Below are 14,459 nucleotides of genomic sequence, written 5' to 3'. Positions count from 1 at the left end.
GGATCTGTGGAGGCAGAGAGTATCCGGTGGCCTAAGTGGAGCAGTTCAGATCCACTCCAGTCGGCTTAGTAGGGGTAGGGAGCACCTCTTCCCTCCTCCCTCCTCCTCCTCCTTCTCCCTCTGCCCCAAAGAATGACAAGCTCAAGAGAGTATGCAGCGTTTATTACAAAACCAAGAGATACAAATGACCAGGACAGGAGGGTACAGTCACAGGACCTCAGACTCGGGACATGGTGCAAACAGACCCACGGGCTCAGGACCTCACATACCTGAGCCAATACCCTGGTCCTCCCCCTCCCCCTGCCCCCCCATCCATCTATGTACACTTAAGGAAAACCAGGTAGGCAAGGTCTGCCCCTAATAGGTGGTCCACTAGGTAGAGTGGGGGTTAGCTTACACTTTATTTTCTTGTGCTTCTGCATGCCTGTGCCTTGTCCCTGCTCGGCCTCAGCTAGGGTTGGGGAAGCAGACTGGAGTCTGTGCTTGTCCGGGCTTACCCATCCTAACCCTCCACTCTCGGCCCCAGTGAGTGTCACCTCCATCTTGCTAGTGTGGGTCAGGAGGAGAGTCACACATAGACTTGGCAGGGCCGGGGTCTCCCCATAGCCTGAATCTTCTCTTCCACAAAGGTAAATGATGCAAAGGCCACACACAGGAAAGAAGAAAAAAAGGAGGTGGGGGGGTATAAAAAAAGGTAGAACTATCAATTCTTTGCACAAGGTTCCCACTGTCCAAAGAGGTGAGGGAGATGCCTTCTCCATGGCCACTCGACCCTCACAGCCAGGGGACAAACCACACTTGTCAAAGGCACTGTCTTAGCAATCTCTGGACATTCAACAGTGGGGGCTTAGAGATGGGTGGGGTGGGGAGCAGTGGAAACGGACCCCATATCTAGTCGGCTAGGAGACCCACCATGCCCTCTGTCTGCCCTGGGAAGCAGAAGGAACACAGGAGAGGGCCTTCATACTTCCAACGGCCCCATAAGAGCAGAGCAAACTACAGAAGACCCCCTAGACACACACACACACACACACACACACACACACACACACACACACACACACACAGAGTTTGTTTCCTGTGGCATTTAAATTAATCTGGTTGGTCCATAGAAAATAAGTATGTATATTTGGTTTTTCCTATGTACATATATATATATTTATATATATAGATAGATTTATTTATAAAACCCACCTCCCACTCTGAAGATGGGAGGAACCAGGGAAAGTCAAAGGTGGAAAAAGGGGCCGAGAAAAAGTAGAAGGGAGGGGAGAGGTGGCTGCTGAGGGAGAGGGTCCCTTTCCTCAAGTTAAGGGGGGCAAGGAGCTCCGTTAACAGTCATCTTGCGCCCCCTGCTGGTGGAGGATGGCGTCTGCAGGCAGTTCGAAGTGCCCCCGTTGGCAGCAGTGGTAGTCCCACCGGCAGTCGAAGGTGGAGTGGGGGAGGTAGGGTGGGTGGCTGGGGGGCCGTGGGAGCTGGGAGAGCCATGGGAGGGGGTCGCAGGGCTGGGCAAGGAGGAGGAGGTGGCCGGAAGGGTGGCAGGGCTGGGAGCCTTGTCGCTGACTGACTCACACTCTGATGCTCCGCTGGTGTTGGTGCCCTCTGAAGGAGTGGGCACTGTGGGCAGGGTGAGCCGCTTGCAGGCTGGCTGGACACGGTACTTCAGGGGGAGAGGTCCATTCTGTGGTGAAGGGGAAGAGGCCAGCAATAAGAGAAAAGAATAAGTGTCAGCAGAAAGACCCACCAGGGGCCACCCCATCCCTGCAACCTAACCAAGACCCAACCAGGAGCAAAGGGAAGGTCTGAGCCTTGACGAGGAGAGGGCCTGCAGAGGAAGAGCAGCCAAATACAGAGACACAGAGCCAGGGAAGAAGGGCGTCAGAGCCGGAGGCGGCAGGGGTCGGCAGTGAGGGTGGGCTGTAAGACCACAGGATGCAGAAGGCCACATCATACACCACAGTGCTGGGTGGTACCAGCCAGGGGAGGGCATCAGCAAGAGATACGTGGTAGGTATGCCAGTAATCTCAGCCTTCAGGGGGCTGAGGCAGAAGGATTGCTGTGAATTCGAGGCCAGCCTGGACCTCATACCAAGTTTGAGGCCAGCCAGGGAGAGACCCTATGTCAAAACAAACAAAGAAATGGCCTAGAGCTGACCTGGTATGATGAGCCACCCAGGCCTGGCTCCAGAGACAAGGAATGAACTACCTGACATAAGAGGGTGTCTCATGTCACTGTGGCCACAGACCATGCCAGGCCCAGTAGGACCTCCTTCCCGGGACTGCCCCCACCTTGTACCACCTGCTCACAGGCTCACCCTCCGCCAGGGGTAGATGTAGGCAATGTCCATGAGGGTGTAATATTCCTTCAGGGGCTCATCTTCATAGAGGATCTCCACCTGGAGGGAAGGAAGGACTTCATGAGGCCTGACTGCCAGGGCGGGGAGTCTTGGAGGTTGGATGTGAGTGAACTGAAAGATGGACTGCAGGAGACCCCTCCCTACTGTATATGTGACTTCCCTTGTGGAACTGTCCCAAGTCCCCCAACCTGCTGATGGGGAGGGCTCTAGAGAGCCAGCAAGGTCAAGGGGACCCCTTGACCCAGGGCCCGTAGGGAACCACAGGAGCAGCTGTTTGATAGGCTCATCCCTGCATCTGACCTCGCCAGTGAACGAAGCAATGCCTACCGTCTCCGGACCCCAAGTGTAGGCTCAATGAGGCCTTTCCAGGAGCAGCATCTAGGAGCTTGTCAAAGAAGCAGGGTCAACCGAATCAGACCCACAAGGGATCCTGTGTTGCTGTGTTCAATAGGGCTTGCCAGTCTGTGTCCCTACAGCTCCCTGGCCCTCTTGAAGGCCTGACAGTTTTGACACGCACACCTCCCTGGTCTTGGGCCTTCTGCACACCAACTACAACAATTACAGACTGTCTTATCCTAAACAGTTGGGCTAGCCTGCCTGTTCCTGCAGGTCCAGCTGTAGAACTATGTGATGCCCATCAACCAGACACACTGACGGACCCCTGATATCTGAGATGGCGGAGGCATTCACCTTGTACTTGCTGGGTACATCCATTTTGTTGCGGAGGAACTTTGCAAGGTGCATGACCGTCATGGCTGCTGGACATCGCAGGAAACGCACCCCTGTCTGTGGGGGAAGAGGTCCCAGTGAGAAGGTCTATTCCATGGCACTCTCCCTCAGCTCACAGCTCACTCCTGGGAAGGCCCCAACACTCACCTTCTCCTTGTCCCCATCCCCATTCTCCAGGAGGCTCTTCTTCTCCTCTCGGTCCCTGGAGGAGATAGAAGCGAAAGATGGAGGGGTTGCTGGAGCACATCTGATGGGGGATGAGCCAGGGTGGGAAAATGGCTTGGGTTGAACTTGCCTGACTCCTTCGTAGAACTCAATGGAAAGACTGACAATCTCATCATCGCCCAGAGCCCCCTTCTCCTGCTCTAGGACCTCGCCCCGGTCCTCGTTGGAGCCATTGGGGACTGTAGAGGGAGACAGCTCAGAGGGGTTGGTCAGAGATAGAGCAAGGGGCTGAGGACCTAGGGAACGGGAGCAGGTGGCTCAGAGGTGAGCTCCACCCCCTCTGCACAACACCCTCTAGCAGGGAGGTCTGGGAGATGGGAGGGCCGAAGCTGGTACACTCCACCCTCACAGCGGGGGGGGGGGGGGGGGCAGCCCTAGGCCCTCGGGTTGCTGCTTCAGGAACCAGACCAGACCGTGGTGAGGTGAAGACACTCACCCTCCGTCAGGGGGTATGCTGCATAGAAGTCCCGCCGCCGTTTCATCTCATCTAAAGGAAGGAGGCAGGCGTGAGCGGGCAGCCATTAGGAAATGGGGGAAGGCTAGCTGGGCAGCACAGGCAGGGGCTTGTGATACCTTTAAAAAGCCCAGGCACCAACTTGTAGACAATGTCCTGGAGGGTTTTGTCTGACCTGGGAAAAGAATGGTACACAAACGTTAGCAGCCACAGTACCTTCGTCTCTGCAGCCAGGGATCAGCTTGGTAGCCCTTTCACAGCCAGCACCCAGGCATGCAGGTTCTCAGTCTGGTATTTCCTAGCCTAATGTCAAGCCGGAAGCCACCGGGAGGCAGGGTAAGAGGACACAAGCCCACCTGATGCTCAGCAGTGGTCGGGTTTTATGGACCTGGACGTCACACATGGGGCAATATTTGTTGGTCTCCAAGTAGCGCACGATGCAGGTTTTGCAGACTTGGGGTGCGGACAGAGAGAGGACAGTCAGAACCCCTTCTGCCCAGGCCTTCCCTTCCCACTTTGACCCAGTAGCTCAGGATTGCTCACATGGCATGGTGCATGCACACATCTGGCCTGCCGCGCCTTGTCCACCCTTAGGCCCTATGTCTCTGTGTGAGGCAGGATGGTGTCCTGCCTAACAAAGTGTACCAAGTCCCAGGCTCCTCTGAGCCAGTCTGGTAAGACATCCCACCAGTGCTGGATCGCTTGGAACCAATCCGACAGCACAGATGAGTGACCCCCAAGTCTTCAGGGGTCAAACCAGCCAGAGATACCAGGGAAAGTGGAGGTTTCTGATGCTGTCCCTGGGATGAACTTCTGGGCCCAGGACTGCCCCCACTTTGTCCCTTCTTAGCAGTTTCTCAGTGACCCAGTGTCTGCTCTCCAGGGCAGCAAGAGCTGTGTGTTCCAGTTTCCCCAAGCTGAGCACCCCTGTACTCAACTCACAGGAATGCAAGCACTCCACAATGGTGGTGGCGTCGATGAAATAGCCCCCACAGAGGGCACACATGAGGTGAGGATTCAGCTCTGTGATTTTAATCCGTGTGGTCCGATGCATGATGCCAGGGGTTAGGACTGAGGAGACTTGGGAAGTGTCACCCTGGGAAATAGAAATGGGATCAGAAACCCAGCCACCCTAAGCCACTTAGCTACACCGCTTCAATCAACAGCTCTCCTGAGCCGACGCCCCCCCCCCCCCTTGTTTTTCTGTCTCAGATGAGGAACCAGGCACATGTCTGAGGCTGGCTGTCTCTGGGTCTCCCTCTAAGTGTTCACTGGGCGTTGGGGGCTCAGGAGGTTTCTCCCACTTTGAGAAACAAGGTCGTGGACCATCTCAGAAGCAGCAAGAAGGACTGAAGTCAGACCGTAAGAAACACTAACCAACTCTTGAAGATGGATGTGGGAGGGCAAGAAAATGGAAGATCTTCCTGGGAGCTGGGTGGGATGGCACGCCTTTAAGCCCAGCACTCAGGAGGCAGAGACAGGCAGATCTCTGTGAGTTCGAAGCCAGCCTGGTCTACAGAGAGAGTTCCAGGACAGGCTCCAAAAGCTACACAGAGAAACCCTGACTTGAAACTTCCCCCAACCCCTAGAAAAGATCTTCCTGGGACACATGGGCCTGTGAGAGGGCTCACCATACCTGGTGCTTGCAGCCAAGCCTTGTGACCCACACGATGGAAAGAGAAAAAAAAAAAACCCAAATAGCTGCAAGTTGTCCTTTGCGCACACACACACACACACACACACTCTCTCTCTCTCTCTCTCTCTCTCTCTAAATGCAATAAAAAATTTTAGCAATATTCCTGATTCCAACCCACATCCATTCAAGTTGTCAAATATTTACCGAGTACTAACAGCTATGAGAAATCGTCCAGACAACTCAATTCACAGACCAAAATGAAGAATGAATTAACGCTGCTCCGTCAATGAGAGATTCGTCATGGGGAAGCCTGCTTGAGAGGTACTGGGACACAGGCCTGTCGCTTGTCCTTTTGGCTAGGTCCCTCTAACGTCCCCGGACACATACAGCTCCTTGCATGTCTCCATGCGCTGACCCTTTGGACTTCCAGCTGAGAACCCTAAGGCTGGTTTTCATTATGTCCCATGTTATGAAGAAGCTGTAGGCCCAGCCTGGCACTGGATTCTACAGGTAGTGTAAGAGCCTGGCAAAAAGACCTTTACTGCACTGTGGTGAGAACCACTCCATGGTGCCCCCACCCCCCACCCTCAAAGCGCACTAAGTGCTCTCCAGTGCGCGCGTGGTCCAGGAACCCACTTTCATGAACACACAGAATGGCTTCATGTGCCACTGGGATCCCACCACACCCCAGCCTGGTGACTTCTGCCACCTGTGTTCATAGGCTCCCCTAGACCCCTGCCAACACTGGGCAGAGAGCATTCTCTGTCCCCAGCTCTCCAATGCACCTGGCCAGACCCCAGCAGGCCAAGGTCATTTCAAAGCTGACTCTGGCTCTGGACTGGAGGAGGCTGCCTCTTTCCTTCTCTCCCAGAGCAGAAGCCCAGGAGCTGGGCTTGAGAGGCTGGCCAAGCCCCAACCGCACCTTTACAACATACAACCTCCTTTCTTTTCCAGAAAGATTTCTAAAGCCACCACACTGGCTTTTCTAGGACAAGAAATTCACAGCCAGGATCAGCAGTTTCTATAGAGACCCCAGGATGAGCCTGGCCAGGACCCAAACAGCCAATAAGGCCCCGGGGCACCTGGCCAGAGACTGGGAAAAATGGAGAGACACAAAGGCCACACTTGGGACAGACACCGAGTTGCAGAAAAGAAGGGGTGAACAAGGCAGCCCGAGGCGGCCACCCCTGGCCTGCAAAGTTTCTGCCCCCATGGTGGCCCTAGCTGGTCCTCCCTGCGTGGGTCCCCCTTCACAATTTCTAAGAGCCTGCTGGCTACTCTACTGTTTAGTTGTTTCCATGGTAACATAGTCCCTGGCAAGCAGCCCAAATATTATTACAACCATCCAGAGGACAGAACAAACTCCAAGTGGCTGTCTCTTTGAGCGTGGGTAACAGCCACCGTGTGGACGTGCTGTCTGGGAGGCCAACGGTGCTTCATGTGCCTGCTTGCTTGCGTTGTGTGTGTCTGTGTCCGGAGACACACCGAGACAGAAGCAAACTGTATCCGAGTCGGATCCAGCCAGGGAAGCTAGGCTGCTAGGGTAAGTACCCCCCACACCTGGTACACATATGCAATACACACACACACACACACACACACACACACACACACACACACACACACACGAATACAGGCGCTCTTCACACTGCCTCAGGCATTTCAGTCACACGCTCACTTTCTTTCCAAATGGATAGATACCAGTCTCTAAGAAGCCACAGGAGCCCCACTCAGCCCATCAATTTTGAGGTTTCATACAAGAGCAGCCCCCAGGTCCCTTTCTGGGCTCAGAGTAGTAAGGGAAGGAGATGCCATGGACTGAAAAGCTCCTTGTCTCCCCTGGGAGCAGAGAGCCTCCCTGTTCCCCATCCTCATCCCTAGGGGCCTCAGAAAGCCACCGCTAGTGCTGGGGGTGGGGAGAGGCACTGATTGGCTCCCCACCGGATTGCCATGGATACCTGCAGGGCCCTGTCAGCAGGTGCCAAGAGTGTCTGTAAACAGGAGATCCAAGTCCCCAGGGCATCCCCTCCCCACTTCCCTGCCTGATCAGGACCTGTGTTCCATCCTCCCCACGCAGGGGGCTGTGGTGCTGGGGGGACAAGAGGGACAAGGAATGAGGCACCGCATCACTCTGGAGGGGACAGCGGGAGAGACAAAGGGCCTGGCGAAGAAAAAGTGAAAGACATAGGTCCCAAGAAGCAGAAAAGGGCGGAGGCCATTTGGAACTGGTCTCATTGGAGCTGAGGAAGAGGCCAGAACCAACTACATCCCTCCAACCCCCCCCCCACCCCCCAACGTCTTTATCTGAAGTCTGGATCTGTTCTCCCTGGCCCAAGCTCCTGGCTCCCAGTGGCCCCAGGCAGGAAAGGGGCTTGGTCAGCACCTGCACCCAGCCCCTTGCTCATCTGTATCTGAATCTCTTCCCATGCTCCCAGCCTCCCGCTGACAGACATCTCACATCTCTCCAATGAACCAGACTTCCTTCTCTCCTGCAGGAGCTGGCCTCTGACATCACAGAAAGAGGGTCCTGCTGCTCCCGGGGACACCAGCCACACAGCTTTGCTTGTTCACCAAATCAAATCAAGCCCCAGGCCCTGAGAGGTCATTCAAGGTCACACCCTAGCCTTTGACTAGCAGAGGTCTATGTGATCTTTGAAAGCATGATATGCAGGCTCCTCGTTTTACAGATGAAAAGCTTAGGTGTGACTTGTCCAAGGTCACAGAAACAGGGGCAATGCTCGGACAAGTATCTGCCTGCCTCCTGTTCTAACGCTTTTCATATGCTGGCGCCCAGTGGGTGCTCCTTACTCAGCTGAAGAGCTGAGCCGGTGGGTAGAAGGGCAGGAAGCTAATGCCTACACCACTTCCACCGTGTAGATGGGGAAACTGAGGCACCATGGAAACAGAGTGAGCCAGAGTCTAGTGTGTAGACATGAATTTCTAGCATTCGTTCCCCGGCCTGCTTCATAGACCCAACTGTGCAAACCTCATGTGTTTACATGTGGGCCACAGCATTCTGCACTAGGACACTGTGATTCTCTCATGTCATCTTTTCCTAACCTTTGACCCTGGAAAAAGGCTGGAAGCCTCCTCTACCCACAACTCAGCTCCTGAAGATAAAATTTAAAAAAACAAAACCAACCAACCAACCAAAAAACAAAAAACCCAAAGAATACACCCAGGGCAACACTGCATGACACCCAGATCCAGAGCCAAACACACCCCCTGCACCTCTCACATTCACAGCGCCCAGAGCCAGATAAGGGTGGTCACACACAAGGCACACAGACACTCTGGCCAGACACACACCACCGCATGCACAGCTAGACTGGAGCCAGGCTCCCACTCCACAGATGTAGAAACCATTCCCACCTACCCCATCACATCCTGCCTGAAACCGGAACCACCAAGATTAACCTTCTATGAACCCCTGGCCTTCTCAGGGTAAATTATAATTTAAGTCTTCCAGCAACAAAGGCAGCTCGCCGCCCCCCCTCCCCCCCAGCACGGCTCTGGGGCCAGAGGCTGGCGGACTACAGTTGACATCTGACCTGTACAATATGTAACCTCTTCCACTTCAGGCTCTCTCCGTTCCCATGGCAACAGCCACATCAACCAGATCTCGGAGTCATCTTCCCTCCCCTGCTCACCTCCCAATACTTCAACTTGAACAGAATCAGGCGACAGCCGGACTGGATCGTAGCGTCTGTTTCCTGCTCACATTCTGAACACAGCTCTAAGTGCACAAACCCCAGCCTTAAACCAGGGGAACCCCTGGGAAAACCTCTCCACCAAAACGCTGCAACAGAGCTGGCTTTATGCTCCTCCGATTACAGTAATAACACACCTTGGAGCAGGGATAGGGATGTGTGTCGGCGGGGTGGGGGGTGGGGGAGTGTTGTCATGAGTTTCAGGAACAGTACAACTGCAAGAAGTCCAGAGCGGGAGGCCCAGGACCGTGAGAGCTGGCTAAGAGAAGCCCCTCCCTCAGCGAGAGGGAGCCCAAGAGAGACCGAGGCAGCATGGGGGATGGCGGGAGCAAGGCTGGGGGCTCTGAGAGACAAAAGACTCTGGGAAAACTCGAGATAACACCTGTATATACTTAAACATTTAAATTCACACATACACGCCCTCCTCCTCGCTCGAGCCAAGCAGAGCAATTTTGGGTAGACCCAGGGAGTGGGGGAGGGAAAAGAGGGGGCTTGCCTAGACGCCCCTGGGAGACAGGAAGGGCGCGGGGTGTCTGCAGGCCAAGGGTTCCCCAGCTTTCAGAGCTAGCCGCGCCAGGGCTCAGAGAAGAAAGAGTAGCCGCTTCCATTTGCCCCCCTCCCCCGTGGAAAAAGGGCCAGCTCATCAGACCCCTTGGCCACTGCTGGTGAAAGGAGAAAGCATGCTAAACCTCCCCGCGCTCCCAGTCTACCCCCTCCACCCGTGCTTCTTCCCCCGGAGCCCAGGTCAAAGGATCAGGCACCCCAGTGACCGAGTGGCCACTCCCTCCTTCCCTAGAGCCAAACTTTGGTGGGGCCCCAGGAGGGAGGTAGAGGAAAAGCTCGGCCGAGGTGGTTCAGGGAGGGGGCGGGGCGCCTCGCACCGGGACTGGGGAAAGGGACCTCTGGGGGAGGTGCCCGGGATCCGGACCCCAGCAGTTAGGGCGCCCTCCCCCGGCCTCGCAGCCACCAGAAACCCAAGTCCCCTTCCTCCGGGCCTCAAGTCCTCGCGCGTCTATCGCGCTCACTGCCCACGCGAGAGGCGACCCTTGCCCGGCTCGAAGGGGGGCTGATCGGCCAGAGCCCCAGTCTGTTCCGGCTGGTGGAGACACTGGGGTCGGAGGGGGGGGGCGACACCCACCCTGGCGTGTGTCCCCAAAGCCCTCGTGGCCGCCCGGACCCTCCCCCTCGATACCTCGCGAGCAGGGTCTTAGCAGGGGGCTGCTGCACAAAGAGGAGGTGGTCGAGGGAGACGCCAAATCGTTAAGAGGGGGAATCCACTTCGGCCATCTTGGAAGGGAGGAAAGGAAAAAAAAAAGAGAGAGAGAGAGAGAGACCGGGAACGGGAGAAAGAAAGGCGGACCGGGCGAGCTTGGACAGCGGCTGGCGGGGCGGGAAGGGGACGCGATCGGCAGGCCAGGCCGGGGCTCTCGGCTCCCACTGGGGTCTGCGGGGAAAGGTGGACCGGCCCCGGGTCGCCAGCCCCAGACGCTTACGAGGTAGCAAGGGTGCAGGCGCGAGTCGGCGTCCGCTTACCTGGCTTCGGGGTCCGGTGGGTCTCGGGGAGGGGGGGATGGGAGGGAGGGAGGGAAGGGAGGGGAGGGGGGCCACAGCCCTGTCGCTCGCTCGGTCGGCGGGAGGGGAGAAACCTATGGTAAGAAAGGAGTTTGTAAGAGCAGCTTGGGGTGGGAGGGAGAGTGGGGAGGGGAGGGGACTAGAGGGGAGGGGAGGGGCGGGGGGGGGGCGACAAAATGGCTTTTTTTCCTCCAGACAAGAGTAGGTCCCGCCCACTACTCACCCACGTGACCTCATTCCTTCAGGATGTTTGCAGAGAGGGAAAGAGGAGGGGGAGAGGCTAGCTCAGCTGCTCCCCACTGCCGTGCTCTGGGCTTCCCCCAAACCCGAGACCCCCTCGCATCCGAGGAGACCCCTTGAACCCGGAGGAAAGGTCCTGTTGTGTTACCTCCAGCCACGATACTTCCTCCTCCTAAATTAAGTGTGCTCCCCCTCTCCCCCCCACCGACCCTGCGATCCCTACTCTAGCTGGGGAGCTTGGAAAATGGTGAGATGCAGACTGGGCGGAAATGTGTCTCGCAGCACCCGATGCCTCGCCGCCACCAAAGGGCGCTGGGGCGGGGGACACGGCGCCGCCGGCCACGCGTCCGAGCGAGGTTTACTCACTTCAGCTGACATTCCCTTGAGATTCCTAAGTGCGTGGGTGACCCGGAGCGTGGGGGGCCCCCCTTCCCCCCCGGGGGACGCCGCACCTCCCCAGGAGCGCACGGTGGCCGCGGGGCTTGGCTGTGGCCGAGGCTGGCGCGCTCGGCGTGCTCCGGCGGAGAAGAATGGAACGCAATCCGGGGCGGGGAGAGCAAGCCCGCGACACGAAGTCGGGCGCCGGGCCAGAGACACAATAACTAGCCGAATTCGCGAGGCCCCGGCGCACTAGGAAGCGAGGAGTCGAGAGAGGACGCGCGCCTTTTCGCCGCCGGTGCGCCTCCCTGGCCGCCTCGGAGGAGCCGGCGAGCGCGAAGGCGGCCGGTGCCAGCCGACTCCGACAGTCACCCTCGGCTCCACCCAGCGCTTGCTCGCGGGTCCCCAGCGGCCCCGGCACCAGGCAGGGGAGGAAGGAGAGCTGGAAGAGACGGCGCCGAGGAAGCGAATCGATTCTGCGTTACCACGAGAACCGTGGGCCTCATTAGGTCGCTCGATTTCGCTTATTCGTTACTTCTGATTTATAGGGGGTGGCCACTGTGACTTTCCCTCCAAAGAGCTCGATTATCCGGCCTGACATGCCTTTAAGCGCCAGCACGGTAGGTTGGCTCGAGCAGGGAATGACTCTTTGTGGAGCTTCGGAGCGCCCGCTTCCTCTCCTTGTCCCAAGCCCAAAGCAGCCCCGAAGTTGGGGCTCCCCGGACTGAGTGCTTTACACACTGGCTGGCTTACCAGGAGCCCTGTGGACGCTGGCCGTCCAGTGACCCCACCAGTTTCAGCCCTCAGCCCGCGCTGGCCGAATGAGGGTGGAGAGGAAGGGCGGGAGAAATTTCCGCCTAGACCGGGTGATCCCAGAGCGAGCGGGAGAGGCCCCGGGAGAATCGGTCACCTGCTTCCCAGTCCCTACATCGGGTACCACGAGCTCGCAAGCTACTGTGGGAAGGGGGCTCGAGTTAGACACGCCCACTGTCATCAGGGCCAGTGTGTCTGGGCATCTTGGACTCTGCGATAGCGACCACAAGTGCCCAGCACGAAGGGTCCCTCCGCAGGGACCCCGTCTCTGACATTCTCTCACTAGAAGTCCCTGAACAAGAGAAACCTGAAGGGGCGTCGGAAATCTCGGTTCCATCAAACGCTGGCACCCAGGAAGGTTATTAAATGAGTATCCATTTACTCCTCAAGCAGCTATTAAGTTCCAGTCCAGAGTAAACCGCTGGAGAGTAGGAGCACGCCGAAGACCCACTGCCCACTAAAACGTCAATAAATCATCTGTGCTGGGACATTGTTAGCTTCTCTGGTTTATTAGGAGAATCAATCCTCACATCTGAAGTTCTCTGGTCTTTCTGTCTTTATTCTATTAGCTATGGAGAAGCATCTGACACGTGCCAATGTCAAGTATTGCTTTAGGCAGAGCAGGTAGGCTGGGTTTTGACAGCAGGACCAGGAGGGCATGCCTGAAAAGACCCTTCTCCTTCCACCTTTTGAAGGGCCAGGTGGTCGTCTAGGCTTGTGCATATGGGTGTGTAAACATCAGAGAGGGAGTCCAGAAGAGACTTCCTTTGAGCCAAGTGTCTAGAGAACTGATTGAAAGAGTCCCTTGCACATTCTCCTCAAGGAAGGTAGAGGCTTCCTGCCCACCAACACCAATGCACCTCTGCAAACGGGAACTCTTCCTTCCCTCCATGTTGTCTGTATCCTACCCTGTGCTCTAGCTGATAACTACTCATGGGAGGGTCACTACCAGTCATAAATCAGGTTCCCAAAGGGCAGGAACCTGGGACATCAAGGCAGGGACTGTCTCCAGTGCATACTAGAGCGATGGAAGGATGAGATCCCCTTTAAAATGGTGGCGGCAATGGCCATTGCTTTCATGCACAGCTTTACCTCTGTGTCCTTTACATTTGTCCCTCCTGCAAACAGTACCCTTTGTCCGTCTCTGCATCTATTTCCCCGTTCTTCTTAATGGCTCTCTTTTCCTCTCTTTGGGGGCAATCTCACCCTACTCCCCTACTTATGTCTGCTTAGACCCCCTCGTTGTATGCCTTTCTCTGTAGATCACAGCTAGGTTTTTCCTCTTTCACCTCTACCCCCGAGATTTCTTTCCTGACTCTTTCCTCTGGAACAGATGTACTATTTCACGTTTATATCGTCCACTGACACAGACAATGGAAAGCTGCCCGGCCAAACTCCACAGCAAATTCATTCTTAATCCTAGGGAAAAAAAGCATTGTGAAACATGGCAGCGAGACAGAAACCTGTTTTTTGGCTTTTCTGTAATCCAGATTGGGGGAAAGAGTGGTGATCGGCAGTGGGGAGTCGTTAGGAGAAATCCTGTCGTTGACCACAACGAATTTCTAAACACAATGACTCTCGGTACAGAGTTTGGCTTTTGAGCATTTGTGATTTTTTTTTTTTTTTAAAAAGGGCGCACTCAAAAACTTGACCGTCCCTGGGTGGGCTCGAACCACCAACCTTTCGGTTAACAGCCGAACGCGCTAACCGATTGCGCCACAGAGACGGTGACAGTTGTTTGTGAGGCAGAGAGCCGAGTCAATAGGAGAGACCGCGATATGGCGCAAGAGCAGCGATGAACGCAAGCAGTCACAGTAGCTTTTCCAGCCAAAGAAATCCGATCCCGAAGATCGGGAGCCGTGGCCGGAGAACCAAGGCGGGTTGGATTCCGGAGGGGAAGGCGAGGGGACACGCACGTCCCACCTGGGTTGCCCCGGAACGGCTGGCCCAGGCTATCCTCGGCTAGTGACTTCTATGTGGATGGACACAGAACGTTCTTTTTGTAGACGTTCTTTTGAACGGAGACTTTGGGCTACGTCAGTCGACCTGTAGGAATGGGGGTGACGGACTCCAAAAGCTGAACAACCTGTAACCCCCCGCTCACCCCCCAAAAAAATTCCCCTCCGCAGCCGAACCCTCGCAGCACGAAACCTCGCTCGGCTCCCCATTCTGCAATGAATGAGCGCCCTCGGTATACAGCTGCCAGTGGGCATTCGCAGCTCCGCCAAGTGCCCGGTCCACAGTAGGGATGTGTGAATGAATACATGAAGTCAGCTAGCTTGAGTAAAATGCCCAACTCCCACAGCGCCCCAGTAAGCCCAGGGACACCCTCTGAGTACAGCCGAA

General features: G+C 56.1%; 1 protein-coding gene, 1 long non-coding RNA gene and 1 other non-coding gene across 8 annotated transcripts; 1 reads left to right on the top strand and 2 right to left on the bottom strand.

Annotated features, from left to right (window-relative positions):
* Window positions 1-145: 145 nt before the first annotated feature.
* Window positions 146-10,756, bottom strand: Pcgf2 (polycomb group ring finger 2). Of its 6 annotated transcripts, none has more exons than XM_052759090.1 (11): window positions 10,644-10,756; window positions 4,707-4,860; window positions 4,121-4,217; window positions 3,884-3,939; window positions 3,747-3,797; window positions 3,381-3,546; window positions 3,233-3,287; window positions 3,047-3,142; window positions 2,315-2,395; window positions 1,573-1,681; window positions 146-613 (listed from the first exon to the last, which is right to left on the bottom strand). In XM_052759090.1, the coding sequence occupies exons 2-11, from the start codon at window positions 4,816-4,818 to the stop codon at window positions 327-329; spliced, it is 1,110 nt and encodes a 369-aa protein (XP_052615050.1). In that variant the 5' UTR covers window positions 4,819-4,860; window positions 10,644-10,756; the 3' UTR covers window positions 146-326. The 6 variants fall into 6 exon arrangements, with proteins under 6 accessions (XP_052615050.1, XP_052615049.1, XP_052615051.1 ...); XM_052759089.1 differs by lacking the exon at window positions 10,644-10,756 and adding an exon at window positions 10,303-10,637; XM_052759091.1 differs by lacking the exon at window positions 10,644-10,756 and adding an exon at window positions 9,051-10,292.
* On the top strand, window positions 4,226-7,028 carry LOC128123101 (uncharacterized). Its single transcript, XR_008222570.1, has 2 exons — window positions 4,226-4,773; window positions 4,977-7,028. It is a non-coding gene; the product is annotated as an uncharacterized LOC128123101 (long non-coding RNA).
* Window positions 10,757-13,765: 3,009 nt separating the features above from the next.
* Trnan-guu (transfer RNA asparagine (anticodon GUU)) lies at window positions 13,766-13,839 on the bottom strand. The gene has a single exon. It is a non-coding gene; the product is annotated as a tRNA-Asn (tRNA).
* Between the last annotated feature and the right edge of the window lie 620 nt (window positions 13,840-14,459).

Source organism: Peromyscus californicus, unplaced genomic scaffold (assembly GCF_007827085.1).
Source record: "Peromyscus californicus insignis strain IS unplaced genomic scaffold, ASM782708v3 Scaffold_3__1_contigs__length_106647218, whole genome shotgun sequence".
Lineage (NCBI taxonomy): Eukaryota > Metazoa > Chordata > Mammalia > Rodentia > Cricetidae > Peromyscus > Peromyscus californicus.
The sequence above is the reverse complement of the archived record's forward strand: the minus strand, read 5'-3'. Positions and strand labels throughout refer to the sequence as shown.